The sequence below is a fragment of the Leuciscus leuciscus genome (assembly GCF_965113295.1).
Source record: "Leuciscus leuciscus genome assembly, chromosome: 6".
Classification (NCBI taxonomy): Eukaryota; Metazoa; Chordata; class Actinopteri; order Cypriniformes; family Leuciscidae; genus Leuciscus; species Leuciscus leuciscus.
In genome coordinates this window covers 42,564,341-42,584,092 of record NC_138730.1, presented here as the reverse complement: position 1 = coordinate 42,584,092, position 19,752 = coordinate 42,564,341, and the positions used below count along the sequence as shown (strand labels likewise).

The window sequence follows — 19,752 nt, the reverse complement described above, 5'->3', positions numbered from 1 at the left end:
AAAAAAAAATCTAAATGACAAAATGTCTAAATTATGAGATAAAAAGTCATAATTGTGACATAAAACTGAAATTCTAACATAAAATGTTAGAATTATGACAAAAGTCTAAATTATAAGATAGAAGTCATAATTATGACAAAATGCTGAGACTGTGACATAAAATTATAACATGAAAAGTCATAATTACGACAACATTTTTAATTATGACATTAAAAAGTATGAAAAATTTATAAAATCATGCTTTAGTAATTCATAATTATAACAGAAAATTATGACATAAGTCTAAATTATAAGAAAAAAAGTCATAATTATGACATAAAGTCAACTTTTTATGTCATAATTATGATTTACCAAAGCATTTCTTTTTTCCTTATGTGGTGGAAACGGACTCCCATAACAAACGGCTTCGTTCATTAATGATAACACTAAGAAACTTTCTCTGTTTCTGTTTTTGGCAGCAGTTATGATTACTGATTTAAGACCTGAGACACGCATGTAAGTGTGAACATTGTTATTCAGTTATTCACCAAACTATTACATGTCAACATAATGTAATGTTAATACACACAATAATTGCAGAAATGAAGCTCATCCATCTCTAACAACAGCCTCAGCGACTATTAATACAGAAATACACCGCCAGGATGAGCAAAACAACTATTTATTAAGGCATGTAAATTAATTAATTTGCTTATATTGCATCTCTAAATTAGAAACAAAGCTTTAACAGATGAATTTGCTGCACATTAAAAGTGAGAATAGTTCTGTATGATAAACACAAATATGTCTCTCCATCACTACAGGCATGATGTGATTCTGCTCATGAGTCTTGTAGCGACGCTTGTGCTGTTCCTGCTTGTTTTTCTCATTGTAATAGTAACCTGGAGGCTGAGAAAGAAGCCGGGTGAGTTTTCTCTTTACACTTCTGGAGGACTGACACTATATTATTGTGCTTCATTTACAGCTATTTAATAAAGAAATCAATAAATGGACATAATATACTGTATATAGATTTGAGTTTAAATAATTTAATTACAGTATGTGATAAGAAAGAGACTGTAGAGTGATTCGAGAGGCATCAAACTAGCACAATTACAAAAACCGGGTCAAATTTACAGTTTTGCATCATGATACACATACATTTGACAACAAAATGATACGACTGACCAATCAAAATCAAGTGTTTTATATCTTTTGTATATGCCATTCATAAACCCTGTCAACTTTAACTGTGAAAATAAAGGTCCCAAAAGCTGGTTTTCACAAGTCAAGTCAAGTCAAGTTTATTTGTATAGCGCTTTTCACAATACAGATTGCATCAAAGCAGCTTCACAGTATTAAATTAAAATAATACAACAAAGTTTGTTTCAAGAGGAATTTATTGATTGATAAAATTAAATTAAATATCCCCAAAATATCCCCAACTGAGCAAGCCAAAGGCAACAGTGGCAAGGAACCGAAAAACTCCATCAAGTGACCTAATGGTGTCCTAAAACTACAACAATACCATAGAAGAACATTTTTGGTTCCCCAAAGAACCTTTCAGTGAACAGTTCTTAAAAGAAGCATTTCTTATTTCTTCTCCTTTTGTACATTATAAAGAAACTTTTGCAATGGAAAGATTCCACAAAGTTTTTTTTTTTTTTTTTTTTTTTTTTTGGTGTCTATGGAAAATATTATGATATTTAATCTTCATATCTCACTCTGACAGAGAGGGGTCACATTAGAGAAGAAGAACATTTTAACACCACCAGTAATACAGTAAGTAGAATACAGTAATACAGTAATACTGTAAGTCATCAGTCCTCTCTGTAGACATTTACTGAGATGATGAGTGTAAATGAATGATCATCAGTTGTGTTTCTTCACAGTCTTCGGCCTCAGTGGACGACTGTTTGGTGACGGTGATTTACAGTTCTGTGATCTTTCATAAGGCAGTAAGTGTCGTCTTTGAATGCTCTGAATGACTGAGTGACGCTGCAGTTTGGGCTGGGACGTCCTGTTTGTCCAAATCAAAAGGGAAACTTGTTTTAGGATGGGGTGCTGGGGGAGGGGGGTCAACACATTTGATTAAGAAACAATATTGTGTCTATAAAACACATCAAACTCCACAACGCACAACAAGCGTATTGGTGAGAAGAACTAGCCTGGCAAGCCAGACCTACATCATCAAGATATTAGGTTTGGCAACTCTCCATAGACACGGCCAGAGAATGTCTAATAAGGCGAGAAGTTTCACTCTCAGTAAACTTCCGGCTTCTGAACTGGTTGCAGTTCCACTCTGATTCCATATGAGGGCGCTCACAGGACGAGTGCAGAATGAATGGAGGTCGATGGCGCTATAGCCATCAAAATCCACTTTTCTCAGGATATAATTTTTTGTCTAGTAATTTGAATGTTGTATTCGAAAGGAGATGCAAAGAAATTACACATTGCTGGGTGTTAGATTTTTTAGAGTCACTTATTTGCTTTAAAAAGTCTTTTAAAGTGTCAATAACGTCATACACATCGTACGACCAGAGATACTGCTTTACGGCAATCCTTCAGTCACTTTGGTGCTTTCGCGCTCTGCACTTTCTTTTCTCTCGAGGCTTCGACAACACAGCTGACACAGGTAAATACACGTGCTAGAAGAGTTTTTGTTTTGTTTGCTTCTGGTCCCGCTTCGGATGCCACGATGCCATCAAGCGGTATCTCTGGTCGTAATCAGTCCTTCACTGACCAATCAGCATTCATTAGCAGAATGCTAGCGTGTTATGGGCAACAACAACTCAACCTGTAAGAATTCGAAAGGACATAAGTACTCGTTCATTCAACTTTCGACCTATAACCCATGTTGAACTTGCAAAACCTACAATCAAATCTGAGATTTCTCAACGGCAATCGGGTGAAAGAGACAAATTTAGCCGTCTAGCCCCATAGACTCCAATTCATTCTGCACTCATGGGCGATCGCCCCCAGTGGAACTCTGGTGGAACTACAACCAAAATTCGGTATAATAGGACTTAATAGGGAGAGGGCAGGCTCTCCGTAGACGGGCTCTGACACGGCTCAGTCCGAGGGGCGGGATAAACGGCTGTCTTTCAGATTCCCTCTGCACGCAATAGGACAGCGCTTCAACCAACCAGAGCGTTTTCCCAACAGCGGAGCTAACGTTAGTTGATAGATTCAACTTTTGCCATATCTGGCCGGTAAAACTACGAACACATCTTCCTTTTTTTAAGAATGACTTAAGTGCCATTCTTTGCTCTATTCTCAAAGAAAAACTTAACACCAAGTCCTCCAGAGTCGCGGCCAAAGCCGATTCGAAAGATTGTTCTCCAGCAGCAGCCGCCATTCTTTGTTTTTAAGTAGCAGGGAACCGTCGCAACTCTGTCGTCATTATGTTAAGCCCGCCCCGCCTACTTTAAACACGATGTGATTGGCCTGACCCAGAGCCATAGAGAGAGAGAGTTGCCACACTCTTTGATGTCGCCGCTATGGCTGTCACGTGGTTCATGTAAGCCCCAATAGTTCCAAAACATACGCTGGCTGTCATGTTCTTCTATGGGACAGACAGCAGCGATTGCATTATTGAACGGTAAATATAAAATAAAACACACACCCAAGTACTTTTTCAGCTGTTATAGCATTATTGCATTTTGTTAATGTCAGTTTTGCATTTGGAGATAAGTTTTAGGCTATATTTTTGGAGGGAAAAGCTTAGTGTTCATGTTCGCATGGGTAGTAGCACTGGCTTTAGCGGCTCTAACTTAACTTTTCCATATCATTCATCTGATGATGGACGTCTCATGATATTTATTTTAGCACAACTGGGCTGTATTAGGCTATTGATTCCCGTGATTTTGCTTATAAATTCTGATTCAGCCATTAGCCTACCTTCGTGATCACGCAAAGAGGTCTGCCGTGGCGGTCCGTTCAGAATTTGCTTAGAAGCTAGCTCACTTCTTCTTATGAAAGTGGCCACCCCCAGGACCACAACGTGAAACATGATCATGTTAAGACTAAGAATATAATTTTAAGATTAAGCCATACACATATTATCAAAACTATAACAGATAAAAAATAATTTACACCTTTATGTTTGGGTATATAGGTAAGTGCAGAGTGAAGATTTTTCTCTATGGCTCTGGGTTAGTGTACAGAGTAGGCTAAGAGTAAGGGTAGCAAGTAACTTAAGCAATTAACTAACAAAACACTTGAAGACAAATGAAGGTTTTCAAATAAAATATTTTTTATTAAACAATGGCAGACAACAAAAATGTGTGCTTGTGTGAGTGTGTGTGAACAAGAAAAACAAAAACCAGGGGCAGGTGATCCATGAAACAGACAGGACTGGTGATGGCCATAACAATCCTAGAGGTCCAGCATTGTTCTCACAAGCCGCTTCACTCAAGACAACAAAACATAATGAAAAGTTAGTATATCCCCAAAAATGTAATTAAATAAAAGTTGCTATAAAGGTGGTAGCGATTCATTACCGAACTCTTACTGTCACAGCTGACGAAGTCGCGCTAGCTAGCAGGCAGAGCTTGAAAATTGGTTGAAACAACCAACATAAAATATAAATAATTACGCTGTGCATGTACAAATGAAGACCAGTATAAGCATCGCAAAGGGCCTCTGATACAATATAGACAGTTGACAATTCAAAAGAGGTCGATATTTCAGCAACTTACCTCTAGAACAACTCGACGCGCAGCAATGTAAGTGAATGGTGTCCAATGCCCAAATGACAGTGTTTGGAACTAATCCGATCTTCAAATCCCGGAAGTAGGCGGTTAAAAGCGCCGCCATTTTTTACAACGGAGGTCTATGGGAGTGTCGCAACTCTTTCTCTCTATGGCTCTGGCCTGACCCAATTTAGGTTTTTTACTGCTCTGAAAGTCAACGGAGAGTTGCTAGACTACCCTGGCTGCAAAATGCATTTTGCTGCCGCTAGGGTGCATCTAGATTTCTAGGCTAGAGAAGAACACTTGTTACACAAAAATACACACCGAGACAAATTACACACCGTATTTAACTGCACATAACATTAGTGACATCATCGATACTGCTTGCAATAATGCAATGGGAATTGTCTACGGGAAGTACATTTAGCCTTTAAATAAAAGGGTTTTGAGCTGTTGTTTACACTGCCAGATACAATAAAAGTGCATGCACAGCGACAGGAAATTAAAATTAGCACAAAAAACTTTTGCCTACCTTGCAGAACACTGAAGATGGACTTGGATTTTCTATTTTGAGATTCAGTTTCTTCACATCATTTACAGCTCATGTCTGACTCAAAAGGAAGGATTGGGATAGGCTTATCCAGTTTCCAGAAAGAAAACATCATGCTAAATGAAATGAATAGTTGGAAAGAACTGGGTTTAATGCCCACATACAATTTATATTATGTTTATTACAAATTAATTACTAAATGCTTAAATGGAAATCCCCAGCACCCCTGCTTCCCATTGCCCCTTTTTGTAAATGATCACTATTTTTGCATTTCTGTTATGTGACATTTGTAGCACAGAAATTACAGACTAATGGTTGTGATACAGAACTCTTAAAGCTGATCATGTTTATTCACAGCCTTTATCGTCAGTGGATCCAGAGGACGACGGGATCTACAGCTCTGTGAACTTGAAACTTGGAAGGCTGTGAGTTCATATCCATACACACCCTGCTCCTTCTTAATGACGTTTTGAGCAATTGAAAGTAATTTGTGAAAGTAAATGAAAGTCATTGTAAATTAATATTAAATCTATTTGTACCATTTCAGTTTTTAGTTAGTGTAAACCTGTTAACTGTCACTTTGGAATAAGATTGCTGAATTAAAAACACTTAAAAAAAAAAAGTTACTTTAAGTTTACTGTAAAGAAAATGTTCTGTACTAAACTTATTTTATGCAAAAATATATATTTTACAAAACAATTTGGACTCTGAAATTGCTAAAACATCAAAGCCACATGCTAACCAAGCTGTGTTCCAAAGTTGGCTATAGGCCTTACTAAAAATAGCCACCAAGTGTCACGGTTTGTTGTAAACACGCGTATGAAGATGAAGGATCAAAAGTCTTTAATATCGGCAACAGGACCACAGGATAAACTTCCACAAAGTATTGATGAGGCCGAACAAACTGAACAAAGAGAGAAAGTACTAGGCTGAATCCGAAATCGCCCCCTATACCCACAAAAAGGGCATTATTTGAGGGGACAGCCATTTGTAGTGGTGTCCGAAACCATAGTGGACGTTATTGAGTGCACTTATTCAATCCCATAATGCACCGCAATTAGTGCAATAAAGAGTGTACAACCGATGTACGCTCAACGGCTGTCCGAATTCACTCACTCCTTTTCATTCTCTCCCTCAAGTGAACAGTGTTAGTGGACTAACATAGGGAATAGTGAATGAGGGATTAGGGAGCGATTTCGGATTCAGCCCTAGAGATCCTGAGGTGCACACCGCTGAACTACCGCTTTCATCGTAAGGCAATGTCTGAGTTGAACAAGATGAATACTGAGATCACTCAATGTGCTGCAAGTGCAACTGAAGAAAACACAAGCAAATAGAAAAAAACACCAGCAAATAAAGAAAACATCATCAGTTTGATCACATGTGCTGCAAATACAGACACGTATTCAGCGTTGTGAGTGCGTTTTGAGTTTTTGCAGCACGTTTTCTTAATTCGCTTGTGTTTTTTTTCTATTTGCATGTGTTTTCTTTAGTTGAGCTCTCTCGGCCACCGTAGTTTAAGGTTTCGAATTATATCTAATTTAAGATTAATAATAAAATATGTGATATGTAAAAAAAAAGGCAATAAAAAAGAGCACTGAGCTTCCCACTGGTGGGACACTGACAGTTAACAGGTTGTATGCAGCTAAAACTGTAAATGTGTCAGCAGTGTGTGTGTGTGTGTGTGTGTGTGTGTGTGTGTGTGTGTGTGTGTGTGTGTGTGTGTGTGTGTGTGTGTGTGTGTGTGTGTGTGTGTGTGTGTGTGTGTTTAAATATAGTTGGCTTTTATAGTTGAAACAAAATGAATAATTCCAGTCTTGCATAGAAGTGTATTTCATTTCTCTGCATCTTTACATCACAGGGACATTCCAAAATGGATTCTTGACCAAAAGGACAAAAGTGACACAACAACATGTTAGAAAGAGCTGAAACCTTCATTTTTCGTTTCATGCAAGTCCAAATTAGGCCTACATAAATTGTAGGCTTACGGAAATGCAATTTTGTTAGTAGTTATTAAATTACAGTTCATAAAAAAAATATTAAAAAAATTCTTTTACTTTTTAGTTTATTTATGTTTTGTTTTGAATTAATTTTAATTGCACAATAAATAAGGATGTAAAATTGCTCATATAGCCTAATACACATCTGTCCTGTAAGTGTGACGCCATCTGATGGTGAATTTTATCTACAGTTTTACCAACGCTATCTCACGACCAATTCGTACGAATTCGTACGAATGATAAAAAGTTGGCTAATTCGTACTAATTCGTACGACCTCACTCGTACGAATTTGTACGATTTGTCTAAACCCACGTGATGGGTAGGTTTAGGGGCGGGGTCAGGGGTAGGTCATTCGTATGAATTCATACGAATTGGCCAATTCGTCAAATATGTACGATTTTGCAAAAATCGTACTAATTCGTACGAGTCAGGTCGTATGATTTCGTACGATTAAGCCACTTTGTAGAATTTGTACGTTTTCCCGTGAGATCGGGCTGGTTTTACCATGTACCTCTTCATCTGCTCAAATTTATATCAACAATTTTAAGTAATGTATCATTCGTGATGCCTTGACCTGTTCAACAATCATCTCATATGTGTGATGTTCTCATTGTAACTTTTTAACATCTCAGTGATGTTTTCATTTTTTCTTCAAGTTCTGATGTGAAACTTCCTGAAATTTTTAAAGGGATAGTTCACCTAAAAATTAATGCATTTTAATTTCTCATCCTCATGTCGTTCCAAACCCAGTAGACTTTGTTCATCTTCGGAACACAAATGAAGCTCTTTTTAATGAAATCTGAGATCTTTCTGTCCCTCCATTGACAGCTACGCAACTACCACTTTCAAGCCCCTGAAAGGTAGTAAAGACATCATTAAAGTGATCCATGTGACTCCAGTGGTTTAACCTCAGTTTTATTGAAAGTGGAAGTTGCGTTGGCTGTCAATGGAGGGACAGAAAGCTCAGATTAACCTCAGAACTAACCCTTTAATATCTGCCTTTAGATGCTACAGAGACCATGCAGCGCCGGTTCCCTTTCAAGGGAACTCCCGTTGCGTCGAGAAAATGACGCTGTGGGAACGCTTTGCGTGATGACGTCTTGAAGCACATGTAAAATCAGTCCAATGGTGTGGCGGAACGTCAGAGGCGGGTGACGTCACGTACCAGGAAGCTATAAAAGCCGGCCCGAAACAGAAAACGAAAGCTTTCTGAGTCTTCAGTTGCGCTCTGTGTTGAATCTGTCCTTGTTATTTGGTGTTGTCTGTCTATATTATATATATATATTCAGTATGGCGAGCAAGCAGCAGTTTAGAGTGTGTGTCCATCCCTGCCCGCGTTATTTTACGGGAGGTGATACTCACACTCTTTGTGTTGTTTGTTTGGGTGAGGAGCATGCCCAGTCAGCACTCGAGGGTGGTGACTGTGTGCATTGCGACGCGCTTCCATTGCGCACGCTCCGATCCCGCTTGGCTCGGTTCAATCCCGATCGCGTTCCCCAGGGCTCGGGTCCCGCCGCGGCTGAGGCTCGGCGGCGATCTCAGACCTGGGGTTCGCAAATGGATCTGTCAGTGGATGTTGAGACGGGCTCTGCCTTATCTCAGCATCAATCTGACAGATCCAGTGCCTCTCATCAGGGTGTGGAAGCACGCATTGCGGTTTCTTCCCCCCCGATAGAGGCACCAATACTGCAACTGTCCAGCTCTGAGGAGTTGGATGTTGTGAGTATTGAAGCTGAGTCTGAGGATTCGCCACCTCAGTCTCATGCGTTTGAGGAACTGCTCGATGTTATTACTAGAGCAGTTGACAGACTATCTATTGAGTGGCCAGAGGATAGGCAGGACGTTCGTTCGAAAAGTAAGCTCGACGAACGCTTCCTGCCATCTCGTACACAGCCTCAGCGAAGAAGCCTTCCGTTTTTCCCCGATCTCCACACCGAGGTGTCGAAATCGTGGGGAAAACCGGTTTCATACAGAGTGTATGCACCACAAACATCCCACTATTCTTACATTCACAAATATAAAGAATATGGTTATGGGGAGATGCCGAAGGTGGAGGAGACGCTTGCGAGCTATCTCTCTCCAGCAACGGCATCTTCCCTGAAAGCTCCTTCACTTCCCTCTAAGCCAGTAAAATTCACATCATCTCTGGTTCATAAATCGTATGCAGCCGCTGGTCAAGCTGCAGCGTGTCTGCATACGATGTCTATTATGCAAGCCTATCAGGCAGAATTATTGGGGGATTTAGAGGAGGGCGGGGGAATTGGTCCTGACACAGTGGCTGAACTACGCAGAGCCACAGATCTGTCTCTCAGGGCCACCAAGGAGACCGCTAAATCAATCGGGCGGTCTATGGCAGCCCTGGTGGCCACTGAGAGGCATCTGTGGCTCAATTTGAGCGATATAAAAGAGAAAGAAAAGCTCGTTCTCTTAGATGCTCCGGTTTCCACTGTTGGTTTATTTGGTGATGCAGTAAACAGTGCGGTAGCTAAATCTCAGGAAGCTGCTAAACAGGCAGCTGCATTACAAAAACTTCTCCCCCGCCGTTCTTTCATTGAGGCTGCTGAGCGGGAGCAGCCTCACTCCTCTAAAAAGAGCGCTGAACATCGTGCCACTCAAAAACAGAGTGTGTCCTCTCGTGCTCCCCCACAAAAATCTCGGGGACACGGAGGGCGCTCTCAAACCCAGCAGTCTTCGAGGGGTAAAACGGATCTGCGGACCGTTATTACCGCCAAGAAGGCTGCTGGGGGAAAAGTCCTGATGTCTGAGGGCTCAGGACAAATGAGGGTAGTCCCCCCGAAGCAGAGCGGTTAACACCTCTTTTCACGGTGCCCGTCTCTCTTCGGTGCCCTCAGGGGACCGTTCTGCCAACCCTGCCACCTCTGGTGTTACAGGGCGCAGCGGTCTCCGGCGAGCACATATCTCAAGGTCCACCCGGAAACGTAGTGGCCTCGGGATGCCCGCCCCCTCTGAGGAGGGTGCTAGAGCAGTCTGTTTGGTCGTTCCCTGCCGGTGCGCCGTTACAGGGCGACGAACCGACTACTCAACAGCAGGAGAAAAATACGGTGCCGTCTCTCTTCGGTGCCCTCAGGGGACCGTTCTGCCAACCCTGCCGCCTCCGGTGTTACAGGGCGCAGCGGTCTCCGGCGAGCACATATCTCAAGGTCCACCCGGAAACGTAGTGGCCTCGGGATGCCCGCCCCCTCTGAGGAGGGTGCTGGAGCAGTCTGTTTGGTCGTTCCCTGCCGGTGCGCCGTTACAGGGCGACGAACCGACTACTCAACAGCAACAAAATCCAGAAACCAGTCTCGAGAGACTGGTACCTCTAGTAGAATCTTTGACAGCGTGGAAGCTACTGTCAAATGTTTCTCGTTGGGTCCTGCAGACCGTGGAAAAAGGGTATTAGATACAATTCTATTAACGCCCACCGCGGTTTATGGGGGTCCTGCCCACAGTGGTGGGCCCCGAGCAGGTTCTGGTTATGGAACAGGAAGTAAACACTCTGTTAGAGAAAGGGGCCATAGAATATGTACCCCCCTCCAACAGGGAAACCGGGTTTTACAACCGGTACTTCATAGTTCCAAAAAAGGACGGGGGAGTGCGTCCCATTTTAGATCTTCGAGTTCTGTACGAGTACATGCAGCTCAAGTTCAAAATGTTAACCTTGAGACAAATCGTGCCACAGATCAGGTCCGAGGACTGGTTTGTCACGATAGACCTCAAGGACGCATATTTCCATCCGTCCGTGTCATTGGAAGTTTCTGAGGTTTGCTTTCGGGGGCAAAGCATACCAATATCGAGTTCTTCCATTCGGCCTTGCTTTATCACCCCGCACTTTCACCAAATGCGTGGATGCAGCTCTGGCGCCTCTGCGCCTCCGGGGTATTCGCATCACGAACTACATCGACGATTGGTTGATTTTAGCTCAGTCGCATTAGATGGCGGTTCAACATCGAGATGTTGTTCTCGCCCATATGAAAGAGTTGGGGTTACGGCTGAACGCCAAGAAGAGTGTGCTTTCTCCATTTTAGAGGACCACTTTTTTAGGCGTGGTTTGGGATTCAGTGTCGATGCAGGCGCGCCTGTCATCGCCACGCTTCGATTCCATCCTGGCAGCTGTGAGAAGTGTAAAGCTAGGCCAGCTACTCACTGTCAAACAGTTCCAGAGACTGTTGGGTCTCATGGCAGCAGCTTCCAACGGGATACCTTTTGGACTGCTGCTCATGAGGCCCCTGCAGTGGTGGCTCAGGACCAGAGGGTTTTTCCCCGAGGGGCAACCCATTTCGCACAATCAAGGTCACGCGGTGATGCCTACGTGCCTTGGTTATGTGGAAGAAACCTTGGTTCCTGTCCCAGGGCCCAGTGCTGGGAGCTCCTTGTCGTCGCAAACTGCTAACGACGGATGCTTCCCTCACGGGTTGGGGAGCGATCCTGTGGGTCGCTCATCTCAAGGTCTGTGGGAAGACCATCATCGTTCCTGGCATTCTATAGCCTAGAGATGTTAGCTGTCTTCCGGGCTCTGAGGAGCTTTATCACAGGTCTCAGGGGACACCATGTGTAGTACATACGGACAACACGTCGGTAGTCGCCTATATCAAGGGGGTTTGCGCTGGCATGCCATATCCTCTTGTGGTCCCAGGGGAAGTTGCTGTCACTCAAGGCAGCCTACATCCCCGGGGTCCAGAACATAGGAGCAGACACTCTGTCGAGACAGGGGCCGAGGCCCGGGGAATGGTGGCTCCACCCCCGAGGGGGTGGAGCTGATATGGAAATTATAAGTGGATCTGTTTGCGTCTCGAGAGACGTCTCACTGTCCACTTTGGTTCTCCTTCACGCATCCAGCTCCTCTGGGACTGGATGCTATGGTACAGACGTGGCCGAGGCTACGTCTGTACGCCTTTCCCCCAGTTGCTCTGCTCCCGGGAGTTCTGGAAAGAGTTCGCAGGGACCGGGTTTCCCGATCTTGTGTCCCTCCTCGACGGGCATCCTCTGGAGTTACCCGTCAGGAGGGACCTTCTGTCCCAGGCAGAGGGCTCGATATTTCACCCTCGGCCAGAACTGTGGAACCTGTGGGCTTGGCCTCTGAGGGGGCCCAGCTCATAGAGTCAGGTCTCTCAACCGAGGTTGTTGAGACCATTCTACAGTCCAGAGCTCCCTCCACGAGGAAACTTTATGCCCTGAAGTGGAGAGTATTCACTTCTTGGTGTAGTGACCGTCGGTTGGACCCAGTCCACTGCCCAATTGGTACAGTGCTGGAGTTCCTGCAGGAACGGTTCACTGCAGGTCTGACCCCGTCCACTTTAAAGGTCTATGTGGCGGCCATAGGTGCTTACCACAGTCCTTTGGGTGGAATGTCTGTGGGGAAAGACCCCTTGGTATCTCGTTTCCTTCGTGGCACTTGGAGGTCCTCCTCCCTTTCGAAATCGGACCAGGAGGCGAATAATTTGCTTTGCCCTGTTCGGGCGTTAGACGCGTATGTCCACAGAGCTGCCCTGTGGCGTAAAAGTGACTTTTGCTCCCCTAACAAGGGAGGTCCAGTGTCTAAGCAAAGGATGAGCAAGTGGGTGGTTGAGACTATCTCACTGGCTTATGAGGCGGCTGGACAGCCTTCTCCTTTGGCTGTCCGGTCGCTCTCTACTAGGAGTATGGCGGCCTCTAAGGCCCTTATTTCAGGAGTTTCTTTACAGGACGTCTGTGATGCGGCAGGCTGGTCCTCACCGCACACTTTCGTCAGGTTTTACTCTCTGGATCTAGACTCTGCTCCAGGGTCTCATGTCTTGTCTTCCTAGTGCTGCTCTACGGATTTCACACAGGACAGACATTTGTAGCTATGGAGGCGTTGGTATAGACGTTCCCACAGCGTCATTTTCTCGACGCAACGGGAGTTCCCTTGAAAGGGAACGCCTCGGTTACGACTGTAACCTCGGTTCCCTGAAGAGGGAACGAGCGTTGCGTCGCCTTGCCATATCTCCTTCATGCCTGTCAGCGCGACTTCAGACTTTACGAAGCTTTCGTTTTCTGTTTCGGGCCGGCTTTTATAGCTTCCTGGTACGTGACGTCACCCGCCTCTGACGTTCCGCCACACCATTGGACTGATTTTACATGTGCTTCAAGACGTCATCACGCAAAGCGTTCCCACAGCGTCATTTTCTCGACGCAACGCTCGTTCCCTCTTCAGGGAACCGAGGTTACAGTCGTAACCGAGGCGTTCTCTGTAATATTCTGCAATTATGGGTACATTAACTAAGTTAAATGGTTTAATCAGTTCAGTCTCGTGTGTATCATATGATGTATTTATATTGTTACTGACCAGCATAGTTTAGCAGTTTAATGATGATTTTTATTGGGTATATACTTGTAATTCAGGCATTATTTGAGTGTTTTGTTCTACTGTGCTGTATTCTATAGAGTCTCTGTCTCCCTCATCTGGTTCTGTTTGGGATCTACACCCCTGTAATGGGCTAATGATGTGGGTTGAGATGATCAGTGGAGGCTGGTGTTTCAGGTTAATGACAAGCCTTAAAAACCCTCCGATTGTGGTGTTCCTGGAGGAGAAGGAGGGGGTGAAGATATTTGATGGGTTTAGTCAACTGGTGCTTTGTGTGGCTGTTGAAGGAATCAGTGTGTTTTTATTGAAAGAGTGGGATGATATTGCCCTTTTTTGGGCTTTATTTTGTTTAGTTTCAAAGAGTCAGTGAAGCAGGGTTACTTGTCTTTTTGTATCTTTTTAAGCCTGGAAACAAAGTTTCAGTTTGTCTTTCAACATGAAAAATGTGTACCCTTTAAAAATCTGTTTAATGCACTAACAAATGCTTGCCCTCTATATGAACCTGACCAGTTAAATAAACCGTGTTTGAACAGTCTTTTATGGGTTGTTTTAGTCTGTTATACAAATGAGTATTTGCATTTGGCATTATTTATTTTGCTTGTTGAATTGCTTTGGATTTGTACTTTGTACATGTTTTTATGGTTTTGACTTTATCAGTGAATATGTATAATTACTTTTTGAAAGTCATTTGAATTAAGACAAAAACCTGTAGAAAATGCCTGCAATTATTAAAAGGTACAGACTCATTCTACAATGACCAATATAGTGGGGCATGTTGTCACAATGGAACCTGCTATTTCAAAGCGAAATTTAAATGGTAAACGATTATGAAACGGCAAAGATTTTATTTTGGCCAGCCAATGTTATAAATGTATCCATTTATTTGACATAACTGTGAAAACTGTCACTGTGTCACAATCACCAGCTGAGGGCACTCCATCATTCTGCTTTATCTCACCATGAACTACATTTCCCATAACCCATTGCCTGGATAATCATGTTCTGATACTTCCACTTGTGTGTTATTGTCTTGTTCACTTTTGTCTATTTAAGCCCTGTGTATTCACTCTTACTTTATGAAATGTCTCCTTGCACTGCAGTTCTGAGCGTTATCCTAGTTTCCTGTGTCTTGGGTTTTTGATTTTCTGCCTGTGTGTTTGACCTTTTTCCTGTAATATGTATTACGATTCTGGATTGTCCCAATAAATCTGCATTTGGATCTTCACCCCAAGTCTCTGAGCAGTTCGTAACACCCTGAAATTCATAATGAATGAAAAGGTTCTCAATTCTGCTTTTTACATTACATACCTGACTCTTGTCTGAATGTGTGTCAGTGATGTTTTGTTGGGCTTGATACCCAAACAAGAATGGAATTGTAATTTTAGTTTGGAGAATGAAATAAGATGTTTGTGTAAATTCTGTTCTGCCTGGTTTGTATGATGCATGAAGCACACCATGCACTATATATAAAATATCTCTTTATATGAATTAAGGGTCAATAATATAAGGCCTTCAGATTCAGTGTTTTGTACATTATATTTGTGCATATTTCTTTGGGAAGTGTTGTACTGTAAGGCTGCCTCGACTCTTTGCTTTGATCCGAACCTTTTCAAGTGCATGTTTAACTAAAATACTCTTGTGTCAAAACATTCCTATAGCAGTTTATGTATGTGTGTGTGTGTGTGTGTGTGTGTGTGTGTGTGTGTGTGTGTGTGTGTGTGTGTGTGTGTGTGTGTGTGTGTGTGTGTGTGTGTGTGTGTGTGTGTGTGTGTGTGTGTGTGTGTGTGTGTGTGTGTGTGCGCAGGATTGATGATGTCTCTGCTGACTTCAGTTTTCATTACATCAATGAGTGCAGAAACAGGAACGGCTCATTATCAGAGGAAGAAAGTCAGATTTTCATTTCAGGTCCTGTCTTTTACTCATTCGGACGGTCACATGGCTCTTCCTCCTATTCTCCTTGGTGTTTTACTTTACACTGCAGGTAAGAAAGAAATTACATTCTACCCTCAAATGCTTTTGTGTTTGTTTTTATAAACTACCCTGTTCTTCTGTTGTTTCTTTGTATACTTTGATTGATTTCACTTCTTAAAGACAGCAGGGAGAGCAAGTACTGTATGTATATTTGATTATAAGTGTGTATATATAATATATTCTACTTTACAGAACTGTTCAGTTTATATCCAGCTGTGTAAGACTTGAACATTGCATAAAAAACCTTTAAACCAAAAAAAAAATAAAAAAAAATTCAGTAACCGTACAGTTGCGACACTCATTGTTGACATTTGGGAAATGTGGATTGTTGACTTGGAAAAATTTAAAATGACAGTATTAAAATAAATTACTGGAATGTTCTTTACACAAATGTACCATTTCATTTGATGTCTATATCCCACTATTTCTAAAATCACCTTCCTCAGACCATGACTTAACACTTTCATATTGTCATATTATGTTACATTATATTGTATTAAACGTAAAAAGTCCCCCTTTCCATATTTCACCTGCTGTAAGTTCAACAACACCAAACACATTCATAAGTTAATGGAGGCAGGAGGTCAAACCAGATAAAAAACACTGAACACACGCTGAACAAATAATGATTTGATGCATATATTTTTTTATTTAATTTGAAAATTGTTTTAGCTAATTTCGTACCAGTATTATCATTAAAGCTAAGAGTTATAAAGTAGAAGACTTGTTTATAACATATTTTGGTGTGTGTGTGTGTGTGTGTGTGTGTGTGTGTGTGTGTGTGTGTGTGTGTGTGTGTGTGTGTGTGTGTGTGAGTTGGTAATCATCACGTTGTGGGGACAAAATGTCCCCACAAGGATGGCAATATCCGAAATCCTTGTTCGTGTGGGGAAATTTTTTGGTCCCCATGAGGAAAACGTCTTATGAATCAAAAAAGTGATGTTTTTTCGAAAATGTGAAATTGCAGAAAGTTTTCTGTGATGGGTAGGTTTAGGGGTAGGGTTAGTGTAAGGGAATAGAATATACAGTTTGTACAGTATAAAAATCATTATGTCTATGGAAAGTCCCCATAAAAAATGAAAACACTACATGTGTGTGTGTGTGTGTGTGTGTGTGTGTGTGTGTGTGTGTGTGTGTGTGTGTGTGTATGTGTGTGTGTGTGTGTGTGTGTTTTCTACAGAAACTTTGAGCATGAAGACATTAGATCATGTAACTGTGAGAGAAGGAGGATCTGTTACAATCCCGTGTCTGTATGACAGTCAGTATAAACCAAACTCAAAGTTCTGGTGTAGAGGGTTTACTTGGTCATTCTGCCAAATCACAGCCCGTGCAAACGATACAGGGAAATGGACAATAACTGATTATCCAGGCCACAATATTTTTACTATGAAACTCAACAATGCAACATCTTCAGACTCTGGACATTACTGGTGCGCTGTGGAGATTCATGCAAAACCAGATGACAGAAAACATCTGTATTTAACTGTTCAACAAGGTAAAGACTGTTTTTTTTTTTTTTTTTTTTTTTTTTTCTCTCTGTGTGGTATGTGGTTTTATGCTTCAGTAGATACCTGATTAGATTTAACAAAATACTAAATCCAACTTTTTTTGTTTGTTTGTTTGTTTGCTGTGTGTGTTCAGCTCCTGATGTGTCTGTGATGAACAGCAGTGTATCTGGACATGAAGGTGATAATGTCAGTGTCCAGTGTTTCTACACTTCTGGATATCAGAATAAACTCAAACAGTGGTGCAGATATAAAGATCAGAGCTGTTACACTGAGAAGAGGACTGACACATCCCAGAATTCATCAGTCCAGATCAGTGATGATGGGAGAAGTTCCTTCACTGTGTTGATGACTGGACTGAGACTCAGTGATTCTGGATGGTACTTCTGCTCTGCTGGAGATCGAGAGGTTCCTGTTCAACTCACGGTTCAGAAGGACAATAATACATATAAAAATACATGTAAGTCATTTATTTCAGTAATCTTGTGGAAAAGCATTTAATTGACACAAGACATTATATCTGACATTATAATTGACATGTAACTGTATATAAGCAGAATAATTGACTCCAGGCCATTGAATTATTGAAATCCCGGGTGTGCATTCTTTTTTAATAATTCAAAGGCCCGCCAGCAATTATTCCTTACATAATTCACCTATTATAGATGTAATTTCATATTTATAAATATTATTTTATGTTGATATAATAAAGCATAATTGCAATAAACTAGAATCAAACATTAATTTTTTTTTACATTAGTTTTTACAGTATCCTATGTAACAGTATCCTATGTAATCCTATGTTTTTTGCTTTTTGTCCTCCAAACTCAGCTGAGAATGATACAAGCTCTGATGAAGCTGGTCCGTCTTCGTAAGTAAATCCCTGAAACTTGAAATAATCAAATATACTGATTTAAAAAGGGACTTTTCTTAATAATGTCATTGACATTTTAGACCCATAAAATGATTCTATTTATACTAACAGCAAAATAACAAGAAATGAGAGCGAGGACACCTCGTCTGAACACAGGAACAGGATTCTTCTGCTGATATGGACAGCTGTGCCGCTACTGACGCTGGTTTTGGTGATCTGGAGGATTAAACAAAAACACAGTCAGTTCTAACACAGCTTTATATTCAATACAAAGCAATATTCCACTGCTAATGCCTCAAATCCAATTTCACGGGATTTATTGCACTGCCGCATTACATTACCTTGGTGAAAACTCACATTTTAGTCTCCACGAATAACACTTATCTTTTTCCATTTGTATAGCATTTTGCCTATAAGTTTTTTTTTTTTTTTTTTGCATGTGGTTTTATGATGTGATTCTTCCTGTTTTAAGATTTCCCCACACAAGGACAAGACGTCTGTTCTGTGGTATGTGTTTAGGCCTTGAGATATCTACACATCAGACATACACATCTAAAACTGCAGCATGACTTTAGATTCATACCATTACCATCTGAATTATCTTTAAAGTTTTGTTTGCTCTCTTATACAGACAGAAGGTCTTGTGATGTATGACACAGTGGTCTTCAAGAAAGGAAAGGACAATGAACAAAACCAGGTCTTCATTGTAAGTAGCACTAATACAATGTTCTATAATCTATTTATGGCCAAGTAGGTGATCTCATGATTTTTTATTTTTTTTGGAAATGCATAATGTACATGAGCTTTTAATCACTGGCTCGTTGAAATTCATCCCACTCTGTCTTGTGTTTTATTAAATGATTTTCAGAGCCGTCCTCCTGACCAAGATGAAGTGATTTACAGCGCTTTGAAACTTCACTAATAACAGATGATCTCTGATGGCAATTCACATTATGCATATTAAAATCTGAAGTAATGGCATATTCGTCTGTTTTAAATCATCTAAAGTTTCCTTTAAAGCCACAAAGGAGGTGAGAAAGAAAAAGAGGAATTTCCAGCACATGTTTTAATGTGTTATTTGCAGATTGAGAGGTCATGGTTGTGACAGATTATCATTTTACTATTAAGAGGTTTGCCACAACTGCAAAATGCAAGTGTCACCTATATTTATTAGCATGTAGGTTTCTTCTGCTTTTCTACTTTTATTCTTAATCAATGTGAGAAGTAAAACTGAAACACGTCATGACCACATCAGAGAGCAAAACAATCAGTTTCAGTCAACTTGACATTTGTAACACCACTTCAGAAAAACCTGAAAAAATACACCCTACTTGAAATCTAATAACTCAATATTTGGCTTTGCAAATAAAGGATTTTTTTTTTTGAGCTGTTAAATATTTTAGCATTATTATTGTTGATGTTGTAAAAACATTTTCTCCTAATCAAGATTAATATTCGCTGTAAACCATTTGTAGGTTGATTTCCTCAAAAACTGTATGTGGAATGCATGGGATATTTCAATCTGTTCATCAAGAAATATTTTGCTTAAGAAATCATGTGTATCATACATATTAATACATAAAAAAAAAAATATGCTGTTATGGCTCTCATTCAATGTAATGTTATGGGATTTTTATCACACGTGTATACTATATATTGGTGTATACACATATACAGTTGATATAAAAAGTCTACACACCCCCAACTATATTAAATTTAAAAGTACACCATGTCACTTTTTTGATAAAAAAAGAGTCAAAACATACATCATCAATCCTTCTTCCAAAGCGTGATTTTGTCTTACCCTGATTCACTATGGTTAAGCCTATTATAAGTGTTTATATTTTAGACAT

At 41.0% G+C, this 19,752-nt stretch overlaps 2 protein-coding genes across 6 annotated transcripts in view; both read left to right on the top strand.

Annotated features, from left to right (window-relative positions):
- The window catches only part of LOC309501096 (uncharacterized protein), a 49,724-nt gene extending 42,155 nt beyond the window's left edge, over window positions 1–7,569 (top strand). The window contains exons 6-12 of one of the 4 annotated variants that reach the window (XM_082173083.1): window positions 456–495; window positions 580–669; window positions 804–904; window positions 1,712–1,761; window positions 1,872–1,937; window positions 5,581–5,648; window positions 7,085–7,569. In XM_082173083.1, coding sequence (XP_082029209.1) covers window positions 456–495; window positions 580–669; window positions 804–904; window positions 1,712–1,761; window positions 1,872–1,937; window positions 5,581–5,648; window positions 7,085–7,142 — 473 coding nt within the window. In that variant the 3' untranslated portion in view covers window positions 7,143–7,569. The remainder of the gene's footprint in view (window positions 1–455; window positions 496–579; window positions 670–803; window positions 905–1,711; window positions 1,762–1,871; window positions 1,938–5,580; window positions 5,649–7,084) is intronic. The other 3 variants (XM_082173085.1, XM_082173084.1, XM_082173082.1) reach the window with 3 other exon arrangements.
- Window positions 7,570–13,434: 5,865 nt separating this feature from the next.
- LOC309501109 (polymeric immunoglobulin receptor-like) lies at window positions 13,435–19,497 on the top strand. 2 transcript variants are annotated; one of them, XM_082173109.1, is made up of 8 exons: window positions 13,435–15,530; window positions 16,701–17,015; window positions 17,162–17,485; window positions 17,857–17,896; window positions 18,011–18,138; window positions 18,372–18,406; window positions 18,531–18,605; window positions 18,768–19,497. In XM_082173109.1, exons 1-8 carry the CDS (start codon window positions 15,218–15,220, stop codon window positions 18,819–18,821), a joined length of 1,284 nt encoding a protein of 427 aa, XP_082029235.1. In that variant the 5' UTR covers window positions 13,435–15,217; the 3' UTR covers window positions 18,822–19,497. The 2 variants fall into 2 exon arrangements, with proteins under 2 accessions (XP_082029235.1, XP_082029236.1); XM_082173110.1 differs by lacking the exon at window positions 13,435–15,530 and having other exon boundaries at window positions 16,265–17,015.
- Window positions 19,498–19,752: the final 255 nt, after the last annotated feature.